Below are 23210 nucleotides of genomic sequence, written 5' to 3'. Positions count from 1 at the left end.
CTCTAACTTTAGCATACGAACTATTGAATAAATGTAGTTTCGTTAATTAAACTCTGCTGAACTACTTTTTTTCTTTTTAAGCAAAATGTGACATTAGAAGCTATATTACAGGTATGTTATTTTAATATTCTCATTTTGAAGTCTCTTAAATAGGGGTGTTGTTTTTTAAAAAAATTCTAAAACTTGTGTTTGGTGTTGCAGAATGCCACAAGTGATAACCCTGTGGTCCAGTTAAGTGCTGTTCAGGCAGCAAGGTAAATACTAATTTATCTAGATATAATTATGGTCTACCCTAGAGCGTTTCTAGCTGATAGTCTAGAAGCAGTATATTATTGTTTGTGTTCATAATTTGAAAATTATAGCAATTAATTTCTTGTGTTGCTTTTTATAGAAAACTGTTATCCAGTGACAGAAACCCACCAATTGATGACCTAATAAAATCTGGGATTTTACCAATTCTAGTCAAATGTCTAGAAAGGGATGATAAGTAAGTATGGATTTGATTCCCTTTTTTTGGTTAAATTAAAATTTAGGATTGCTATTTACTCAAGGGGTTCAGTTCTGTTAAATTTTATTTTGTCTTTTGTGGTGCTAGAGCTCGAACCCAAAGCCTTGCATGTGTTAACCAGGTACCCTTATCACTGGAATGTACTCCCAGCCTGACCTTTTTTAATTGACATGCATTTTAATGTAATTTTCTTATTCTGGGATCATATTCAGCAGAGGTAAAGTACCTCTGTTTTTAGTTTCTAAAGTTTACATATTTTAAAGGAAAGACAGCTCTCTTGGGTATTGCCTCTTCTAATTAATTGTAAGTATTTATAGTCTATACTTGTTATGTTTCTTTTTTAGTAATATTTTAAAACAACCAAATAGTATTTGAGTCATCCTTTGCTCATGACTCTATTTATAGCTTAACCTCATGACAAGTCAACATGGTTTCCAAACTAAGTGGCTGTTCTGTACCCTGGGAGTATGCTAGCTGACCACTGATTTTCTGTGTATTCTATAATAGAAATCCAGCCACCATCAGTTGTCCTACATCATGTTTTTTTTGTGGTATATTAGGAGTAAGAGGGCAGGCTGAATTTATCCAGAAGAGAAGGGGAAAACGCCACTTGCTATTTTTTGAGGTATTAGCTTCATTTCCATTTGTTTTTAGACATATCACAGGACTGTCTCAAAACTTTGTCAGTTTGAATTAACTGGAAAAAATATAAATGTGAACTCCAAAATTCTTTAAAGCAAATGTTATTTTTATATTTAAGAGTATTTAGACTGAAACTTGGGATAGTTTTCTAAGTGTTGTCCAAGGAAATTTTTAGTGACTAGATAAAAATAGTGGTATATAAATGTTGCTACTAAGCCTTTTTGGTATTTAAAAATACCTTCTGTCTCTATCATATGTTATAATCTCCACTCCCCAACCATAGACTCTTAAAACTTTAAACAATATATATTTTGTAATTTCTATAACAATATTTAAATTAAGGTAAGTTTTATTGTAGTTATTTTAAAAATAAATTTTAGCCTCTTACTACTTTTAAGGTTTTACTTTGTCCTTGGTCTCTGCTGTGAATTTCTGTGGTAGTTGTTGTTTGCTTATTTGATTGATTGCTTGTTTTTCCCCATCTTTTCTTCTCTCCAGCCTTTAGCATAAACTTACATAGTTGTATCTGTGAAACAGCACTTATATAGAAAAGTATGCTAAAATATGTACAGCTTGATGAATAATTATAAGACATAGACTTAAACAATTATACTCAGTGCAAGAGTAGAATATACCTATGGTTTAGATATGACTTAACCACTCAAGGCTCAAGAGTAGAAATATACCCATGGTTTAGATATGACTTTATGGATTTTTTTCATGGAAAGTTGTGTTACAGTGTAAAAACCATACATAGACTTGGGAGCCACATACTCTGGTTTAACTCCAGGACTTGCTGTTGACTAAAACCCAAGTATATGTTTTCTGGACCTCAGATTTAGGTGCTTGTGAAGAATGGAAATAATATTTACAAAATACATATTATGTACTTGTTGCACTCATTTATGCTTTCTAGATCTTGTCCCTTTTTCACATTATTTAATGGAAGACTTTCCTTGACTTGTAAAAAAAGAAATTGACTTTTTTTAATACCTTTTCATTTTCTCTTTTATGGCTTCCCTTTTCAGTGTTGGTTAGACCTCCCAACCTGCTTAATAACTCCCAATCTGGCACAGCATGTATCATCTTAAATCTTTTATCTTGATTGTCCTTTTACTCGTCTTCTGCCTCTGATACTATTTTATTCTCTTCTTTCTACCAGAATTCATCTTATAAGTTCTTCTTGGCTACTGCATTTTCTCATTTACTGTCTTTTTAAACTGTACAATATATTTTCCATCCCCACTGCCTGTTATATTGCTATTTAATTTCCCTAAAATGTATTATTTCTTGAATTTCATTACTTTTTTCAGTGTTCACAGTCTTTTCTTCCAGTTCTCTAGCTTCAGTGTTCACAGATTTTTCTTTCAGTTCTCTAGCTTTTGGTTCAACTAGGTCTGTTTTTTTGTGGGTTTTTTTGGGGGGGGAGAAGGGGATAGGCTAATCTTACTTGCCCTCTGGTATTCTTTCTACGTGTCCTAACAGTGTATATGTAACTTCCTTCTGAGAGTCTCTCCTATATCACTATCACTTTTTTTTTTAATATCCATTCTGCCTATTATTGACTAACTTTTTATTTTTTGTTGGTTGTGGGTCTTGAACTCTGGGCCTGAGCACTGTCCCTGAGCTCTTCAGCTCAAGGCTAGAGCTCTACCACTGTGAGCCACAGTGCCAATTCTGGTTTTCTGTGGATAATTGGAGATAAGAGTCTCAGGGACTATCCTGCCTTTCCTGGGCTGGCTTTGCACCTTGATTCTCAGATCTCAGCCTTCCTAAGTAGCTAGGATTACAGGTGTGAGCCACCGGTGCCTGGCTTGCTTAACGTTATTTTCTTTACTGCTCTTTTCAATAGCACCCTGTATTGGTATGTCTCTGGAATAAATCCCAAGGTCTGAAGTGTAGTTTTCAAGATTATACTCCCCTGATTCCTACTCAAAACTTTAAAACATATTCTCATAGACACATACATTATATTTTAGCACTCCTCCTTGCCTTTAATTCTTGTAATCTATTTCATATCATCCACATACAGCATTCTACCTGTGATTTTTTTTTTTTTTTTAAATTTTCAGCTGTCATTTTGAAAGGATAATTCAGTTTTCACTTTGTGAGGTCTTCTATACTAGCCATAATTTTGATGACCTTGTGTTGTTACAGAATTATGTAGCATTAAAGTTACATTTAATTTAATACAAACTGCAATTGTGCAGTAAGATGGGGGTTCCAGCTTTTGGAGTAGTCTAGAGGCTATGACAGTGAATCAAGTGAGATTATAAGGACTTTAATTAGTGTAGTTATATTAGAGATGATTCTGTAAAATGCAGGAAATATTTAGGAGGTTAAATGGTCATGATTGACGAAATCTATAATCTGTGGGATGGAGAAATCAAGGGATGATAGGCTAAACATTCTAACAATAAACATAAAGAAGCAGGTTTTTATAGCAACTGGCTTTGAGATGCAGTAAGATGTTTAAGCAGAAATGTATAGTAGGCAAATGTACAGCAGGCAATTGGATAAAACAAGGTGAAATTAATTCAAGGATAAAATAACCATAGGTCTGAGGTTTATAAATTTAGATCGGTAGTTGTGTCTAAAAAGTTTTTTTATTTTTTCAGTCCTTCATTGCAGTTTGAAGCTGCTTGGGCACTAACTAATATAGCATCAGGAACTTCTGCACAGACTCAAGCTGTTGTACAGTCTAGTAAGTCAATTAAATTCCTTGCTTCTGAACTTTTCTTTCTATTTTAATGATACTAAGTCAGGATTTTACAGTAAAGATTGAATTTTAGCTTACATTATTTTAAGTGGTAAATTTTCTGTTACTTTAATGATTGAAATCCTTCTAAAAACTGTCATTAGTCTGTCATTAATTTTAATTTTAGTTACTGGAAATGAAGTAGAACTTTAAGGGTAGAAACTATCCTCTAATAACAGGATTGTGTGTGTGTGTGTGTGTGTACATGCATGTGTGTGTGTGTGTGTGTGTGTGTGTGTGTGTGTGTGTGTGTGTGTGTACATGCACACTGATATTAGGGCTTGAATTCAAGGCCTTATGCTCTGCTCAACTTTTTTGGCCAAAGCTGGTGCTCTTGATTCTAATTCTGGCTTGCCTCTAATTCTGGCTTTTTGCTGGTTAATTGGAGCTAAGCCCTTCTTAGATTTGTCTGCCTGAGATGGCTTTGAACCACTATCCTCTGATTTCAGCCTCCCGAATAGCTAGTATTATATGCATGAGCCACCAGTGCCCGGCTTTTTGTTGTTGTTGTTATTGTGTGTGTGCTGGTCCTAGGGCTTGAAATCAGGGCTTGGATGCTGTCTCTGAACTCCTTTTGCTCAAGGCTAGTGTTCTATCACTTGGGCCATGGCTCTACTTCCAGTTTTTTTGGAGATGAGAGTAATACAACTTTCCTGCCCAAGCTGGCTTTGAGCTGTGATCCTCAGATCTCAGCCTCTTGAGTAGTTATGATTACAGGTGTGTAGTTAGGATTACAGGATTACTGTTCAAAGCCAGCCCCGGCAGGATAGTTTTTTTGGTCGGTCCTGGGGCTTGAACTCTGGGCCTGGGAGCTGTTCCTCAGCCCTTCAACTCAAGGCAAGCGCTCTACCACATGAGACACAGTGCCACTTTCGGTTTTCTGGCGGTTTTTTGGAGGTGAGAGTCTTACAAACTTTTCCTGCCTGTGCTGGCTTTGAACTGTGATCCTCAGATCTCAGCCTCCTGAGTAGCTAGGATTACAGACGTGAGCCACTGGCGCCCAGCTTTCTGTGAGACTCTTATCTGCAGTTAAACCCAGAAAACTGGAAGTGGTGTTGTGGCTCAAGTGGTAGAATGCTAGCCCTGAGCTCAGAGAGTTCAGGGTTAGGGACAGCGCCAAGGCCCAGAGTTTAAGCCCCATACCCCACAACAACAACAAAAAATAAATGAAATTAGTAAAAATAAAATATGTCAGTTGTAATGAGTCAGTTGAAACCTTCATACATTACTGGTAGGAATGTAAAATGGTGTTGGATCATAAGTTCAAGGTCAGCCTGAGCTATGTAGTGAGCCTCCATCTCAAAAATAAAATGTGGCTACTTTGAAAAAACTTTTCATAAGGATAAATGTAAGAGTTACCACATGACTCAACAGTTCTATTCCTGGACAAAACTCAGAAATGGTGAAAATGTCCACATTGTGGACATTGTACACAGATGTTCACAGCAGCATTATTCATAAATAGCCTCAATATCCATTAAATGATGAGTGGATAAATAAAATGTGCACATAGTGGAGTACAGTATCAGAGTAAAATTCTGATACTTGTTACAACATGGATGAACCTCCAGAAACATTATGCTAATAAGTGAAAGTATCTAGACAATGAGGCAATTAACTATATACAGTATGATTTCATTTACCTGAAATGTCCAGAACAGGCAAATCTATGAAGATAGAAAGCAGATATTTAATGGTTACCTAGGGCTGAGGAAGCAGGTAGCAGAGGAGCAAATCAGAACTGATTGCCACAGGTGTGAGATTTCTTTGGAGGAGAGTATAGGGAGATGATGGAAATGTAAGGTTTGATTGTGGCAATGACTGTAGAACTCTGTAATAGTGCTAAAAAGTACAGCATTGTGATACACTTTACAACTGATGAATTCTATATAAGATACGAATCTTTTTTGTGTGTGTATGCCAGTCCTAGGGGTTAAACTCAGAAACTAGGCACTGTCCCTCAGGTTTTTTTGTTTTTTAATATTTTTATTTATTTATTTTTGCTTCAGAGGCTAGTGTTCTACCAGTTGAGCCACAGCTCCACTTCCACCTTTTTAACTTTTTGAGTGCTTAATTGAAGATAGGAGTCTATGAACTTTTCTGCCCAGGCTTTCTTTGACCCGTGATCCTCAGATCTCAGCCTCCTGAGCTGTTAGGATTACAGGCCTGAGCCACAGGTGCCTGGCAAGGTATGAATCATTTTTAATAAGGTAGCTCTCATGTAGAGCAAAAATATCCCAGAGATGAATGTAGAGTTCAAATTGAAGACCAGCTTTTTTTGGTAGAAGTAAGTAAAGTATGTAAACTATGTGAAGAGTGAAAATTATGTGACTAGCACTCTATCTATTGTGGTAATGAAACATATAAGAGTGAAAATTATAATGATTCCTTATTTTAAAAAGGAACTTATTTATACAGTGGACCTGATATGAGATTAATCAAATCTTTGGTTAATCCTATAATTAGGAATTACAGTTACATGACTAAAGTTTTATTGTATAAGGTTATGTTGAAAAAATGAAGTATTGGAAAGGTTGCATGCTGCCATTTTCTTTTTTAGTCAGTATAATAGCAACCTTTACGTATTGTCAGGTGATGTGTTACTCAAATAGTACTAGGGGAAAATACTGAAATTAGTTACTTTTTAAAGTATAAGTCTTGTGGCATTTATCCGATGAACTACAATTGGACCAGATCTTGTGTGCCACATCTTGTGTGTTTTATTAACTCATTTAGGCTGTAATCTATAAATTTGTCAACATTTTTCCAGTGTAAATATTCCTGTGTTTGTTTTTTTAAATCACAGATGCAGTACCTCTTTTTCTGAGACTTCTTCATTCACCACATCAAAATGTTTGTGAACAAGCAGTATGGGCTTTGGGAAATATTATAGGTAAGTTGAATTTAGGGATAAAAAGATTTAAGAATTAACTTTTTTCCTACATTGGCATAGCCATTACCTACTATGTTTCCTCTGAATTTAATGTGCATTGACTATATTCTTGCCTCATAAAAACTAACTTAAGGTGCTACTTTTTACGTGTAAAAGGTATAGAAGGATACAATTTGTATCAGTAGTGGTAAGTTAAATTTGTGTTCTCAAAAATTAAGAATGAGAGACAGCATTTGATGCTTTTGAATAATGGTGAGGAAACATAGAACATCAGTGTCCCAACATGAGCCATTGCATACATTTCAAACTTTCTCATCCTGAATGTAATTTTTTTTAAAATACAATTTTCATTTCTGTAGGTGATGGTCCTCAATGTAGAGATTATGTCATATCACTGGGAGTTGTCAAACCTCTTCTGTCCTTCATCAATCCCTCCATTCCCATCACCTTCCTTCGGAACGTCACATGGGTCATTGTCAATCTCTGCAGGAATAAGGATCCCCCACCGCCTATGGAGACAGTTCAGGAGGTAAATGAAGAATTATAAAGGCCAGATGGAATATTTTCCTTATGTTTATACTTCAGGTGTTCATGCATAGGGAATGAAATAGTGTTTATTCTAATTATATTGCAAGTAACATACTATAAGTGATTACTGACTCCTATGAAATAAAAGTTGGGTATTGTAGACTATCAGAAAGAATGTTGGTCCCTCTTAATGTCCATTTTTAATGACTATTTTCATAAAAAGAAAACTTAGAAAAACTTGAAAAAGAGAAAACTTCTAGGTTTTAGTAGAGCACTTGCCTACCAAGCACAAGAACCTGAGTTAAATTCCCAGGTCCACTACCAAAAGAGAAAAGAAAGAAAGAAAAGTACAAAAGAAGAATAGAATCTCAAAAGTTTTATTACTGCTTTGCCTATTGGATATTACAAAAATATATATTGGAGCCAGGTAGCGCTTACCTATGATCCTAGCTACTCAGGAGACTGAGATTTGAGGATCACTGTTCAAGTCAGCCTAGGCAGTAAATCCATAAAACTCTCATCTCCAATTAACCAGCAAAAAGCTTGAACTGGAAGTGTGGCTCAAGTGGTAGAGAGCTGCCTTGAGTAAAAAAATTGAGCAATGAGGGGCTGTCCTAGGTTTGATTCCTCAGCATCTCATAAGCAGAAAAAGCCAGAAGTGGTGCTGTGGCTCAAGTGATAGAGCTAGCCTTGAACAAAAGAAACTCAGGGAAAGTGCCAGGCCCTGAAATCCAGCCCCCAGGACTGGCAAAAAAAAAATAAAAAAAGCAATAACTTGAGGTTCTGAGTTCATACACCAGTAACAATACAGGAAGAAAAAAATTGGAGTTGCTTCAGATAATATTAGTGAGAACACTAATGAGAATTGCTGACTGTGTATCTTTCCAATTCACATCCTTAGTCAGTGGTCTGCCTCCTTTTGTTCTTAATTCTCTGGGAGGAATTCTTAAGTGGCAAAACAAGTTTAATAGAAGGAAAGTGCAGCCTGGCACTGGTGGCTCACGCCTGTAATCCTGCTACTCAGGAGGCTCAGATTTGAGGATTGTGGTTCAAAGCCAGCCTGGACAGGAAAGTCTGTGAGACTTTTGTCTCCAATAAACCACCAGAAAACTGGAAGTGGCACTGTGGCTCAAGTGGTAGAGTACTCACCTTGAGCTGAATTGCTGAGGGACAGCGCCCAGGCCTAGAGCTCAAGCCCCACAACTGACAAAAAACAAAAACAAAAACAAAACAAAACAAGGAAAGTGCACCATTAAGGGAAACAGGAGCTTGAGATAGGTGGCTCAAGAGCAAACATGTGGTAAAGAAATTTTTGGGGCTGGGAAGGTGGCTCAGTGGTAGAGCGCTTGCCTTACATGCTTGAGGCCCTGGGTTTGATTCCTCAGCACTACATAAGCAGAAAAAGCTGGAAGTGGTGCTGTGGCTCAAGTGAGAGAGCAGTAGCCTTGAGCTGAAGAGCTGAGGGACAGCGCCCAAGCTCAGAGTTCAGGACCCACAACTGGCAAAACAAAAAATCATCTCTCTAGGACTTGGAGAGTGTGGGAGTTGTTTGTGGTAATGATCGTGGATTGATCTTAGGAAAAAGTGATCATGACTTAGCAGATTTTTGGAAGGGATCTCTTCATATAAGGTTGCCATCCTTGTCACAATGATATGTGACAACATGTATGAAGTATTGCCAACCAATACTTTTAAGTAGATGCAAAGCAAAAATTTAAATAGAAAAGAGGGGAAAGTGCATTGTTAAAGGAAAGAGCCAGGCCCAAGCTCTGTGGGAGAGATTTTTAAATATCAGATTTTTAAAAAAAGATGTGTAAGGGTTGAATTCAACGAAGCTTTATGTTTTGTTTTGTTTTGCTTTTTGTCAGTTGTGGGGCCTGAACTCTGGGCCTAGGTCCCTAAGCTTTATGTTTTATTGGTTATAATTTCTTGATTAAAACTAAGATTGAAAGCTTTAATTTGCAAGTCGCACTGTGGCTCAAGTGGTAGAGTGCTTGCCTTGAGCTGAAGAGCTCAGAGACAGTGCCCAGGCCCAGAGTTCAAGCTCATAACTGACCAAAAAAAAAAAAAAAAAAAGCTTTAGTTTGAGGGCTGGGTGTGTGACTTAGTGGTAGAGTGCTTGCCTAGCATGCATGAAGCCCTGGGTTCCATTCCTGAATATCACATACATAGAAAAAGCCAGAAATGGTGCTGTGGCTGAAGTGGTAGAGTGCTAGCCTTGAGAAAAAGAAGCTCAGAGACAGAGCCCAGGCCCTGAGTTCAAGCCCCAGGACTGGCCAAAAAATAAAAGAACTTTAATTTGGAGACATATCTGAAGTGATGGATCACCTGACTAGCAAACACATGGCCCTGAGTTTAAACTGTAATACCACACACAGAAAACATTAATTATGGCTCGTATAGCTTATTAAGTAATATTTTTATTTTAAATCAGGTAAGTGAGACAATAATATTAACTTTTCTTAAATAGAAATAATTGTGTACTTGCATCTCCATTCTTCCAACCTGATATTTATGTCATAAAGAAGCTTATTGAAGACATATTTTTCTCTAAGGTAATTGATCCCTGCCAGTTTTATTTGAATATTTTAATTGGACATTTGAAATAGGCTTTTGGTTTTTTATATTTAATTTATCCGATTTTTGTTTTTCCAATATTCAAACAAATTTAATATTTTTCTTGCCTTATAAACAGTATTTACTGCTTTTTGTGTCACCATTATTTTTAAAAACTCATATCCATAAACTATAGTGTTACTTATTATTTATCTTCTTTCCTTTAGATCTTGCCGGCTTTATGTGTCCTCATATACCATACAGATATAAATGTAAGTAAAGCATGAGCTGAGATGTGGAATTTACTCTTCATGGGACTAGAAAGGGCTTTTTAGATAAGAGTCAGGATATTTTGTCTATGTGTCAGCTTCTATAATGTTTTTGTATGTTTTTGTTTTAGCACTGAATTTTTTTTCAGTTGGATAAGATTTATTAAGAACTAACAAAATATTTCTGTTGCACCTATGTTTGAAATTAAATGCACATGTATTTCTGACGACAGTAAGTTATACAAAATGATTATAAGAACTTTCTAGCAGTGAGCCTCATCCTCGGGAATACAAAAAGAAATGTCAAAAGTTACAAGTATACAACTTAACAAAGGGCAATAAATTTATAGAGAAATGGTACAGAAAACAAAAAGATATAATGTCAAAAACGAACTTTACAACTTTGGTGGGGAGGGAGGGGGGAGTGGGGAGGATTGGTTGGGGGTTGGGGGAGGGATGGGAAGGGGAAACAAAGGAGGAGGCTACAATTCTTGATAAGAAATGTACTCATTATCTTGCCCATGTAATTGTAACCCCTCTGTAAGTATTTTCACAATTAAAAAAAAATGTCAAAAAAAAGAAAAAGAAAAAGAAAACAAAAAGATGTTAGGGCTTTAAGAATTGGTAGATCATGGGGGTTGGGGGTAAATAAATAAGGGAAGTAGCACTGATTTTTTTTTAATTTACTATTATAAAGGTGATATACAGAGGGGTTACAGTTACATAAGTCAGGTTGGCCAGTGCTACCCCTTCCATCTCCACCCACCAGTTCATTTTTAGCATAATGTCTAATTAGTACCACTGCTACGTTTGTTTACCCTTTTTGAAAATATGATTAAGGCTAAATTAGGCTTGTAGCTTAAATCATTTAATAAGCAAAAATACTATTATATTTTAGTTAAATTGTTTCATTGTTAGAGACAACAGTTCCCTACAGTTTCACTTTCCTATGGACAACTGCAGTGTGAAAATATTAAATGGTAAATTCCAGAAATAATTCATAAGTATATTGTTATAATTACTCTATTTTATCATTAGCTTCTGTTGTTAATCTCTTACTGTGTCTAATTTATAAATTAAACCACCATAGGTATATGTAGGAAGAAAAAGCATTTATAGGATTTAGTAGTATCTGCCGTTTCAGCATCTACGTGAGACTGTGGTAGATGTCGTGGGATTCCCACAGATAAAAAAGTATTGCTGGGCTGGGAAGGTGGCTCAGTGGTAGAGCGCTTGCCTTGCATGCATAAGGCCCTGGGTTCGATTCCTCAGCACCACATAAGCAAAAAGAAAAAAGCTGGAAGTGGCGCTGTGGCTCAAGTGGTAGAGCACTAGCCTCGAGCTGAAGAGCTGAGGGACAGCGTCCAGGCCCAGAGTTTAGGCCCCACGACTGGACCCAAAGAAAAAAGCAAAAAAAGAAGTATTGCTGTAGTACTTTTTTTTGTTGTTTTGGGGTTATTTGGTGCCAAGGCTTGATCTCAAGGTCTTTACACTCTCACTTGGCTTTCTCCTAACCTGCTCTATTCAAGACTGGCATTTTTTAGTTCTTGTTTTATTCATATCTACTTTTATTGCCTTGTGAGAATTGTATGTAATATTTCTGATTTATTTAATTTACTGATATTTCTTTGGACCTAATAAAATTCTTGTGTTGATATGTGGTTATATTGACCATGATCATGGTATTTATATCTGTTATATCTCCATTGTAAATTGTGCATTTAACTTTATAAACTTCATAAAGTATCCTTTCTCCTTTGTCATGTTTTTCTTAAATTCTATTTGTCTTTTTAAGGAATCACAAACCTTTCTGTCATATATTTGGTGTATTTTTGCACTTTCTTCTTTTTTTTTTTTTTGTTAGTTATGGGGCTTGAACTCTGGGCCTGGGCGCTGTCCCTGAGCTCTTCAGCTCAAGGCAAGCACTCTACCACTTGAGCTACAGCTCTACTTCCGGTTTTCTAGTGGTTTATTGGAGATAGGAGTTTCACAGTCTTTCCTGCCCCGGCTGGCTTTGAACCGTGATCCTCAGATCTCAGCCTCCTGAGTAGCTAGGATTACAAGCGTGAGCCACCGGCACCCAGCACTTTCTTCTATTTTTAAACTTCTTAAATTACTTTGTTTTAGGTGATTATTTTTTTTTTTTTTTTTTGGTGGGGAAGAGGTACTGGGGTTTGAACTCAGAGTACTGATCTTGCTGGGCTTGACCATTCACCATTTTTGCTATGCCATTAGCCTGGGCTTCTTCTGGTTATATTTGAGATGAGGTCTCACTTCCTGTCTGGGTGTGTATCTGAGCCCCAATCCACCTCCTTTAAGCTTCCTGTTGTTATTGGGATCACAGATTCACATCACTACATCCCTTCCCTTAGTGGAGATAGTTTCACAAACTTCTCTGCTCAGTCTCGCCTCAAACCATGATCCTCCTGATTTCAGCCCTCTACCAAGTAGTAATGTCTCATGTGAAGCATCGTTTAGGGTTTCATTTTGAAAACCAATTGAAGTCCATTTATATCTATTGATATGTTTCATTTCAACTAACATTATCTATAATGACCTGTATGCCTGATTCTCTACCTAGTTTCTTCTCTCTCTCTCTCTTTATAATTTCTTGGTACTTGGGGAGGCTTATGTTTTGTTGTTGTTTGACTTTAGGCTTAAACTTCTTATAATAGCCTTTTCTTTTTCTTTTTGACAGTTTAAAATGGGTCTTTTTATTCCTTTCTATTACCTTTACAGTGATGAGTGAACCTACTCTGCCTTTTCATGCTTCCCCCGTCCATTTGGAACATTTTCTGCTATTTTCAAATATTTTTTTCAGCTCTGCTTCTAGGAACTCTGATGATGTGAAAGATCTTATTGTTTTACAAGATTCTGAAGCTCTGCTCAGTGTCAATTTTGTTTGTTCTCTTATTCAGATTAAATTATTTCTATGGATCTAACTTTTTAAAAATTATTCTTATGAATACATTGTATCTTGATCAATATCCCCCCTTTCAAAATTCTCAATCCTTTCTATCTATTCTTTCCCTCTTTTTAATTTTGTAGGATAAACTGAATTCTTGACTGAATTCTACTCCCCTTCTTTTTGTTCATCTACCCTTTTCCCCTTCACCCCACCCCTTTCAAGTACCTACTTCCTGGTATTTATTTTGTTTGTCTTTGCCTTTCTAAGGAATTTTATTATTGGATTTTTCCCTTGCGTCTACCATATTTCAGTTAAATACATTTGTGTACACTTACATACCATACTCACTGTATTTACTTACAACTTTATAAGCCAAGAACATGCATCCTTTGTGTCTCTGGGCCTGACTGACTTCACTTAAGGTATTTCCCCACGTCTTTCCATTTCCTTACAAATGGTGCAATATAATTTTCTAATGGATGATCACAATTCCATTGTGTGGTATCTCTCATTTTTTTTGCTATTTTGTTATAACTTTGAGTTCATTGGTCTACCCTCTCTCCCCGCCTTCCCACCCACCATCATATTCTTTTTCTTTTTTTTTTTTTTTTTGGGGGGGGGGAGGTTCTGGTCGTGGGGCCTGAACTCTGGGCCTGGGCGCTGTCCCTCAGCTCTTCAGTACAAGACTAGCGCTCTACCACTTGAGCCACAGCACCACTTCCGGCTTTTTTCTTTTTTGCGTATGTGGTGCTGAAGAATCGAACCCAGGGCCTCATGCATGCAAGGCAGGCGCTCTACCACTGAGCCACCTTCCTAGCCCCTTTTTCTTTCCTTAAACTTTTCTTTCTGTCTCAAACGTATTTGTAGCTGCTCATGGAAACATTTTTTGTGGTTATTACTTTAAAATCCTTCTTCAGTACTTGACAGATTTATCTCAGTATTGGCATTTGTTGACAGTCTTGTGTTGAGATTTTCCTCATTCTTAGCATAAGTTATTTTCCGTTGTGGTTCTTAGCATAAGTTATTTTCCATTGTAGGCCCAGAGTTCAAGCCCCATGACCAACGATAGATAGATAGAAAGATAGATAGATAGATAAAATTTATGCTATAGAAAACGTTGTTGGATTCTGTTTATGGATTTTTTTTTTCTGGTACTAGAGTTTGAATTTAGGACCTCATACTTTTTTTTTTTTCGGGGGGGGGTTAATTGTGGGGCTTCACCTCTGGGCTTGGGCACTGTCCCTCAGCTCTTCAGCTCAAGGCGAGCGCTCTGCCACTTGAGCCACGGCACCACTTCTGTTTTTTTCTGGTGGTTTATTGGAGATAAGTCTTACAGACTTTGCTACCCAAGCTGGCTTTTGAACCTCGATCCTCAGATCTGAGCCTCCTGAGTAGCTAGGATTTCACGTGTGAGCCACTAGCGCCTGGTGACCTCATGCTTTTTGCTCATCTTTTTTATTCAAGGCTGGCATTCTACTACTATGCCACATTTCCAGCTCTTCTATTTTATTTTTAAAATTAGGATGGCAGTGGTATGTTTTAAGGGGTTTAACAGTTTTTTTCCCCCCCAAAAGTTAAAGTGCCAAGTCATATCATGCTTCTTACTTGCTTTAGTCTGAAATATTGTATTGCTTAACAAAGTTGAAAACTATTAGACTGAAGAAATTACTTATTTTATGTCTTCTAGATTTGAAGCAACATAGTGTATTGGCCATATATAGAGTATTTCACTTAATTATTCAGTATCAAAATTTGAGGGCCAAAGAGAATTTTCTATTTTCTTTCAAATTTACCCTTCTGACACATAAATTCAGAACCTAGGTAGAAGTATCCCAGACTTGTATGTCTTCTGATGGTAAAGAGTGATTAGGTGTTGGCATGGAAAGGTACCTTCCATTACCACATTACGCACAAACATCTTTGCCATCAAGCTAAAACATAAAATTTGGTCACTTTTTCTGTCACTACTCTTGGGATATGAATTTTATGCAGATGTAAATTACAATTGATTATTCTTTTTACTTCCTGTAGATCCTTGTAGACACTGTTTGGGCTCTATCATACTTGACAGATGGAGGTAATGAGCAGATCCAGATGGTTATTGATTCAGGTGTTGTGCCATTCCTTGTGCCCCTTCTGAGCCATCAGGAAGTGAAAGTCCAAGTAAGTATTTTCAGTTTTCCTTCGTATTACACAATTCTTTTTGATACACTAGTTAGGTTAATCAATGAAGTTTTAGTCTATTAGCACTCACATCTCAGATTGTACCAGCTAGTCTCCTGAGTCTGATTTTGTTGATTTCCACATTTTTTCCACTTAGGATGATTTTCTGATGAGTTTCAGAGCCATATAGCTAATTGTTTTGGGCCTCTTAGAGATAGCATTTTAAGAACATTTCATTAAGAAATATTTTTAGGCCAGGCGCCGGTGGCTCACTCCTGTAATCCTAGCTACTCAGGAGGCTGAGATCTGAGGATCGTGTTTCAAAGCCAGCCAGGGCAGGAAAGTCCATGAGACTCTTATCTCCAATAAAACCACTAGAAAACCGGAAGTGGCGCTGTGACTCAAGTGGTAGAGCGCTTGCCTTGAGCTGAAGAGCGCAGAGACTGTGCCCAAGCCCAGAGTTCAAGCCCCATGACCGACCCAAAAAACAAAAAAAAATGAAATATTTTTAGATCAGCATGTTTTACTAAGAAATGCTAAAAAGCCTTATATTGTCATTTCAGCAAGACAAAGTGGAAATTGATCATCTTTTCTCACAAACTTGCCCTTCTGCCTGTCCCTCTTTCAATGGACAGCATAGTCCAGGCTCTTCTCATTTCTCATTCTGTTAGCAATTCCTTACAGTTTTTATACAGCTTTCAAATCTGTCTATCCTTGTCTAGAGTCACTGATTTTGTTTCAGACTTAATTTTCTGTCCCCCAAATAATTATAGTAGCCTTCTCATTATGTTTCCTTTCGTCCTGGCTATGATTAGGTAGGTGCTGTTAGGTCTGCTCATCACACTTCTGGAAATGAAATGTAGGCCTGTTTCAGACGTTTAAAAATCTTTCTATGCTGCCAGTTTAGTAATAGATAAAGATAGCTATTCAAGAAAATAGAACTTTATTACATTTATTATGCTTTTATTTTTTGAATCTCCTTTTATTAAAAAAAATTTAATTGGTATTATAAAGGTGATGTACAGAAGTTGAATCTTCTTAACTTTTTTACATGTTTCCATGAACTTCCATTTCTTCACAGAAGCCTTTGGTTTAAAATTTAGAATTACTGAATTACTTATTGCTTTGTCAAGAGATGAAATAAATGCTTATCATTTGCTTCTTATATTTTATACATTTTCCAGAATTGTGAAAAATACAGAATTTGTTTTATCATAAACAAACTGATAGAAAACATTTTATCTCCACCCCAGACTGCAGCACTCAGAGCAGTTGGCAATATAGTGACTGGCACTGATGAACAGACCCAGGTTGTTCTCAATTGTGATGTCCTGTCACACTTCCCAAATCTCTTATCACACCCGAAAGAGAAAATAAATAAGGTAAGGCATGAAATGTCTTTACCCGTGTATTTATATCTCTTCATATATATCCTTTTTTTTTTCTGTTGCTTCATGAATTCTTGTGTTTTTTGTAAAAACCACTAGAGTTAAAATGAGAATTGTTTGAAATCAGTCTGTAATTGATTTGTTTCAACTTTTAATTGTTCTTTAGTACTTCCCATGCTCATCAAAAAATAAAAAAATTTTAGACTGGTTTGGTTTTATTGATTGAGCCGTAGCAACAATCATTACATTACTAGTTATTAGGCTATAAAGAACATATAAAATCCCCCCATGGGAGAGGCTATATTTATTGCTGTAGTGTTTGGATCAGACTGCCCTCCAACTACAGTCCTCTCAATTTCAGCTTCCTGAGTAGCTAGGGTTAGAAACATGAGCTACTAGAGCTGGTGGGTTTTTTTTTTGGCCCTCTACCCCTCCATCCTGGAGCTTGAACTCAGGGCCTAGGCACTGTCCCTGAGCTTGTTTGTGCTCAAGGCTAGTGCTCTACCACTTAAGGCACAGCACCACTTTCAGCTTTTTTGAGTAGTTTATTGGAGATAGGAGTCTCATGTTGACTTTTCTGTCTGGGCTGGCTTTGAACCACAGTCCTCAGATCTCAGCCTTCTGGGTAGCTAGGATTACAGACGTGAGCTACCAGCACAGGCTTGGTATTTTGTTGTTGTTGTTGTTTGTGTTTGAACTCAGTGCTTGGGCACTGTCCCCAAGCTTCTTTTGCTCGAGGCCAGCATTCTACCACTGAAGCCACAGGGCCACTGCCAGCTTTTTCTGTTTATGTGGTACTAAGGAATCAAACCCAGGGCTTCTTGCATGCTAGGTGAACACTCTACCACTGAGCCACATTCCCAGTCCCTTGGTGGGTTTTTTTTTTTCTTTCTTCTTCTTCTTCTTTGGTGGGGGGTTTTAAGCATAATCTTTTTTGTGTTTGTTAGTACTGGAGTTTGAACTCAGGGCCTGAGCCCTGTTCCTGATTTTCTTTTACTCAAGGTTAGTGCTATACTACTTGAGCCACAGCTCCTTAAGAATCTTATGGGTGGGTGGGGGGATGAGGGGGAGATGGGAGGGAAGGGGTGGTAAGGGGAAACAAGAGGTAACAATGCTTGATAAGAAATGTACTCATTACCTTGCTCATGTAATTGTAACCCCTCTGTATGGTATTTTCATAATTAAAAAATCTTATTAATAAAAAAAAAAAGAATCTCATGGACTTTCCTGCCCAGATCAGCTTCGAACTGTGATCCTCAGATCTCAGTAGCTAGGATTACAGGCTTGAACCACCAGTGCCCAGCTGATGCATAATCTTAAAATCGATTGCCTCAATTAAAGTATCATAAAATTGTTCTCTTTCATATTTCAAGCTTGATATACAAATTTATTATTACTTGTGTAATTTAAAGTACTAAGTCTTTTTATGTCTTATTTCATATAGCATGTTTTCAAGGTTTATCTGTTTGGTAGTGTCTATCAGAACTTCATTTCTTTTTACAGGGTTTTCACCTTTTGGTTATTATGTGTAATGCTGTAATGAACATCAGAATATAGTGTTTTATATACCTAAGAATTGCTGGGTTATGGTAATAGTATGTTTTGGGAGAACTGTTAAACTATTTAAACTGTTTTTTCAAGTAGCTACACAATTTTACATTTCCACCAGCAATTTAACTCCCTAGCATTAATTTTCCACTAAAATAGTAATGCGGCCTTTCAAGTAGGTATGAAGTAGTGTCTCATGGTGTTTTTAATTTGCTCTTTTTTAAACTCAGAACCTTATACTCAGATGCTCAGCTTCACCTCTAGCTCTCTTTTTGCTTTTTTGCTCTTCTTTTCACTCCCACTTGTATTAGAATTTGAGTTTGAAGGCTTTGTGCTGGCACTCTACTACTTGAGCTACACCTCCAGTCTAGCTTTTTCCTGGTTTATTTACTGAAGTGGGGCTTGAACTTACAGCCTTATGTTCCTTTTTTTTTTTTTGTCAGTTGTCGGGCTTGAACTCTGGGCCTGGGTCCTGTCCCTCAGCTCTTCAGCTCAAGGCTAGTGCTCTGCTTCTTGAGCCACAGCGCCACTTCCAGTTTTCTGGTAGTTAATTGGAGAGAAAAGTCTCACAGACTTTCCTGCCTGGGCTGGCTTTGAACTGTGATCCTCAGATTTCAGCTTCCTGATTAGCTAGGATTACAGGCGTGAGCTACTGACGCCCAGCAGGCAGCCTTATGCTCTTGCCTGCCTTGCTCCACTTCAAGATGGTGCTCTTATCACTTGAGCTACACCTCCACCTCCTATTTGCTGCTGATTAATAGGAAAAGAACAGACTTCTGCCTGGATTGGCTTTGAAAATCCACAGTCCTCATATCTCAGCCTCCTGAGAGCTAGGATTACAGGTGTGAGCCACTAGCACCAGGCTTTTGGCTGGTTATTTTGGGGATAGAATTAAGGAATTTTCTACCTGGGCTGGCTTGGAACTCTGTTCCCTGGATCTCAGCTTCCTGAGGAGCTGGGATTGTAAAAATGAGTCACTGGCTTTCCTTTTTTTATTTCACTTTGCCAATGGGACTTTAGCTTAGGGCCTTCTGTTTGGGTCCTTATGCTTTTTAGCTTGCTTATTTATGGCTGACACTGCCACTGGAGCCAGGCCTCTAGCTTGGCTTTTTTGCTGATTGATTGGAGATGGAGTCTCATGGACTTTTCACCCTGGCTGGCTTCAAATCTGGTTCCCCTAGAAATCAGTCTCTTTAGTAGCATGCTCTGTTTATTTTTGGTGATATTAGGATTTGAACTCAGGGTTTTATGCTTGCTAGTGAGGTACTCTACCACTCGAGCTATACCTCCAACCCTTTTAAATCTGTTTAGTTTTGAGAGAAGTTCTTGTCTCTGCTAGCCTGAACCACAGTCCTCCTGTTTTATGTTCCTTGCTAATAGTGTCTTGAGAACTTTTTTGTCCAGGCTGGCCTCAAACTTCAATCCTCCCACTCTCAGCCTCCTAAGTAGTTAGGTTTGCAGTAGTGAGCCACTGCAAACATCTGCTTATATTTTAGAGGAAACTAATGCACAGAAACTTATGTTCTAATTAATAAAGATTTTGAGCTGGGCCCTGGTAGCTCATACCTGTAATCCTAGCTACTCAGGGGGCTGAGATCTGAGGATCTAAGCCAGAAAACTAGAAGTGGTGCTGTGGCTCAAGTGGTAGAGTACTAGCCTTGAGCTGAAGAGCTGAGGGACAGCTCCCAGGCCCAGAGTTCAAGTCCCACAACCAACAACAGCAAAAACAAGATTTTGATATATTTTGTTCATTGCTCCATCACCATTGTTTAATTATGTCTAGCTTTATAGAGGCCTTGTGTATTTTTGAATAGATTAATGCTAGATTATTGTGGCACAACTATTATGGATAAAAAAGTTTCCTTGTAGACTTATTAAAACAGGAGATCTTATATAACTAAATTGCTTTTTAGATATAATCACTTTAACACAACTCAGGTGATTTTCTTTTTATTACATACATAAAATTTGTTAAACATAAAAACATTGAAATTCTAGTTTTTTCAAATAAAAGTGCTTCATTTTGTTCAATTATAGGAAGCAGTATGGTTCCTGTCCAACATAACAGCAGGCAACCAGCAACAAGTTCAAGCTGTAATAGATGCTGGATTAATCCCTATGATTATTCATCAACTTGCTAAGGTCAGTCATATTATGAGTTCTCTATTCCTTAATCTGCTTTAACTGAGACTTTTTGGATAAAGATCTTTTTTATTTTTTTAACCTTCAGGGAGACTTTGGAACCCAGAAAGAAGCTGCTTGGGCAATTAGCAACTTAACGATAAGTGGCAGAAAAGATCAAGTGAGTTTGAAAATATATTAACTGTCAGGCTTATTATTTGGAAAGTACACTACTTTCTTACATTTATGAATTACTGATTGTTTTAAATCTCTGTACTATATAATACTCTGTACTATATAATTATTTAAATAAAAATGATTCCCTCTTTTTGTTCTATAGGTTGAGTACCTTGTACAACAGAATGTAATACCACCATTCTGTAATTTACTATCAGTAAAAGATTCTCAAGTGGTTCAGGTGGTTCTAGATGGTCTGAAAAACATTCTGATAATGGCTGGAGATGAAGCAAGCACAATAGCTGAAATAATAGAAGAATGTGGAGGTAAGAGTATATTGGTTGTAGAAAAGTAGTGGAACATTGAAATTTGGCACTCAAAGACATTCGTTCCTCTAAAGCCAATTTATTAGAAAGTAAATTAATAGAGTATATTTTAAATGATCAAAATACGTTGTTGTTCTTTGTTTGCTGTCTTAACATTCCAAACAGATTTTTCAGAAAACATTAATTCTAGAGATTGATTTTTTTTAATTTTATTTATTTGTTTGTTTGTTTTACCACTAGTAGGCTTGCACTCAGAGCCTGAACTCTGTTCTTTAGCTTTTTTACTCAAGGCTTGTGCTCTGATTACTTGAGCCAAAACTCTTATTTCTGGCTTCTTAGTAATTAATTGAAGATAAGAGTCCCATGGGCTTATGTCTCTTTGAATGGGAAGAGGCATGCTCTGAGATTCATAGGAATTTTTCCTAATTAGAATGAATACAGTTTAAAAAAAAAAGAATGAATACAGTTATGATGAATATCTTCTTACTTTGATTTTTATTAGGTTTGGAGAAAATTGAAGTTTTGCAACAACATGAAAATGAAGACATATATAAATTAGCGTTTGAAATCATAGATCAATATTTCTCTGGTGATGATGTAAGTATATATTAAACTATGGTGATTCTGCATGTAAACGTATGTATCTGTGTGTATAATGTAAATTAACTGCTTTCCTTTTATTAATATGATTTAGGTTTTTTCTGCATGTCAGAAACACCACCAACCTCTTCTTTTTAAATATTTTGTCAAAAATTATGTATGTATATTTTTTGTTTGGTTGGGTTTTTTGTTTTGTTTTTGTGCTGGTACTGGGACTTGATCTTGGAGCCTGTGTGCTGTCCCTGAGTTTTTTTGCTCAAGGCTAACACTCTACCACTTGAGTCCTAGTTCTACTTCTGGCTTTTTGTGGTTAGAGAGTCTCAGACTATTCCTGCCTCTGCTAGCTCTGAACCATGATCCTCAAGAGCTCAGCCTCCTGAATAGCTGGGACTGCAGGCAGGAGCCAACATTGCCTGGTTTGACCAAAATTGCATTATAAGACGGAATTGTAAAACAGTTCTTGTTGCAATTATAGGGATGGTGTTCAGATAGGTTAACCGATACAAGAACTTAAGAATGGGCAGTTTTTAAGTGTGTATTCGATTTAAAATTGTCATATTTCTCAATGTTGTTGCTTGATTTACCCAAATATTTTAGGTGATTAAAGTAATTAATACAGAATTCTCTCCTAAAAGGTAAAAAACTTAATTTATCCTTGTATAGAGTATTATAACATAATGAAGTTATTTTCCCTTTTTATAGATTGATGAAGATCCTAGCCTCATTCCTGAAGCAACACAAGGAGGTACTTACAATTTTGACCCAACAGCCAACCTACAAACAAAAGAATTTAATTTTTAAGGTCAACTGAGTGCAGCATCTTTCTCACATTCAATATGAAGCACCACCAGATGGCTACCAAATGACAAAAACAACAGCAACAAAAGGCTCCAAACACACATGCCTCTTCGTTTCAATGCTTCTAAAGCAAGCCATGTCTCAGTCACTTTGCAGTTGCCAAAAGTCACTCTCACATGGACTGTAAATGCATATGCATGATTTCCTGAACTGTTTTAGAATCCTCCTTAACAATCTCAACTATCCTATTTTCCCCGTTCCCTGGTGCCACCTGCCGACAACTGCAGTCTCCAGTTTAGAATATTCCATAGTGGTGGCATGTCAGCTGCCCACTGATATTCCTTTGGAAAATGGTGCACTGTGGATCAAGACACTTTGGTATGATGCATATTCACGTTGGAAGACTAAAGAGGTGCAGTGTGATCTGAGCCTCCATCATTGTCCTCCACAAACATATTTTCATATTCTTTATGTGGAAGAATAGATTTTAAATTACAAGCCAAATGCTTTTCATTGGTGGAACTGACACACAAAAAAGTAACTTAAAAAACAAGAAACTTGGTTATTGATTAAACAGATAAGTTTTAAAAAACTGTACTTCATCTACCAGTAATTGATGTGTTTATTATCTGCCTCAGAAGCCAGGGTTGGAGAACTTTAGATAATCGATGGTAATGCTTTTGCCATTATACCTAATTTTTGAGAACAGCAAGCCCTATTTGACCACTCACTTCAGCCTGTGTGTTCCTGCTGTTTTGAAGTAATCAAATGCTGTGCATGGTATTTTACCTGAGCTGCAACCTGTTACAGACTTGAACTTCTGCTTAAGTTGAAAGCAAGAGTCCCTGACAACAAAGAAAATGTAAACACAAATGCAAAAAACAAAACAAACTACAATTTTAAAAATGGCAAAAGTCTAAAGTACTCATTGGTGATGTTTTTTTTTTAAAAAAAAAAATCTTGCTTTCAGCTTTCAGGAGTTAATATATTTTGTTTTAATTTGATAATTGGATATGGTTGATTTATA

The 23210-nt window shown here is 37.0% G+C and overlaps 1 protein-coding gene across 2 annotated transcripts in view; it reads left to right on the top strand.

Annotated features, from left to right (window-relative positions):
* Nucleotides 1-22768, top strand: part of Kpna3 (karyopherin subunit alpha 3) — a 60430-nt gene extending 37662 nt beyond the window's left edge. The window contains exons 4-17 of one of the 2 annotated variants that reach the window (XM_042685404.1): nucleotides 82-111; nucleotides 202-254; nucleotides 392-487; nucleotides 3769-3854; nucleotides 6715-6801; nucleotides 7161-7330; nucleotides 10113-10157; nucleotides 15094-15225; nucleotides 16479-16607; nucleotides 20199-20303; nucleotides 20392-20463; nucleotides 20623-20785; nucleotides 21288-21382; nucleotides 22088-22768. In XM_042685404.1, coding sequence (XP_042541338.1) covers nucleotides 82-111; nucleotides 202-254; nucleotides 392-487; nucleotides 3769-3854; nucleotides 6715-6801; nucleotides 7161-7330; nucleotides 10113-10157; nucleotides 15094-15225; nucleotides 16479-16607; nucleotides 20199-20303; nucleotides 20392-20463; nucleotides 20623-20785; nucleotides 21288-21382; nucleotides 22088-22186 — 1362 coding nt within the window. In that variant the 3' untranslated portion in view covers nucleotides 22187-22768. Of the gene's footprint in view, nucleotides 1-81; nucleotides 112-195; nucleotides 255-391; nucleotides 488-3768; nucleotides 3855-6714; nucleotides 6802-7160; nucleotides 7331-10112; nucleotides 10158-15093; nucleotides 15226-16478; nucleotides 16608-20198; nucleotides 20304-20391; nucleotides 20464-20622; nucleotides 20786-21287; nucleotides 21383-22087 lie in introns of both variants that reach the window. The other variant, XM_042685405.1, reaches the window with a different exon arrangement.
* The last annotated feature ends 442 nt before the right edge of the window (nucleotides 22769-23210 follow it).

This window comes from Dipodomys spectabilis, unplaced genomic scaffold (assembly GCF_019054845.1).
Source record: "Dipodomys spectabilis isolate Male_0828 unplaced genomic scaffold, ASM1905484v1 ptg000095l, whole genome shotgun sequence".
Lineage (NCBI taxonomy): Eukaryota > Metazoa > Chordata > Mammalia > Rodentia > Heteromyidae > Dipodomys > Dipodomys spectabilis.
This window is presented reverse-complemented; position numbering and strand designations above follow the sequence as displayed.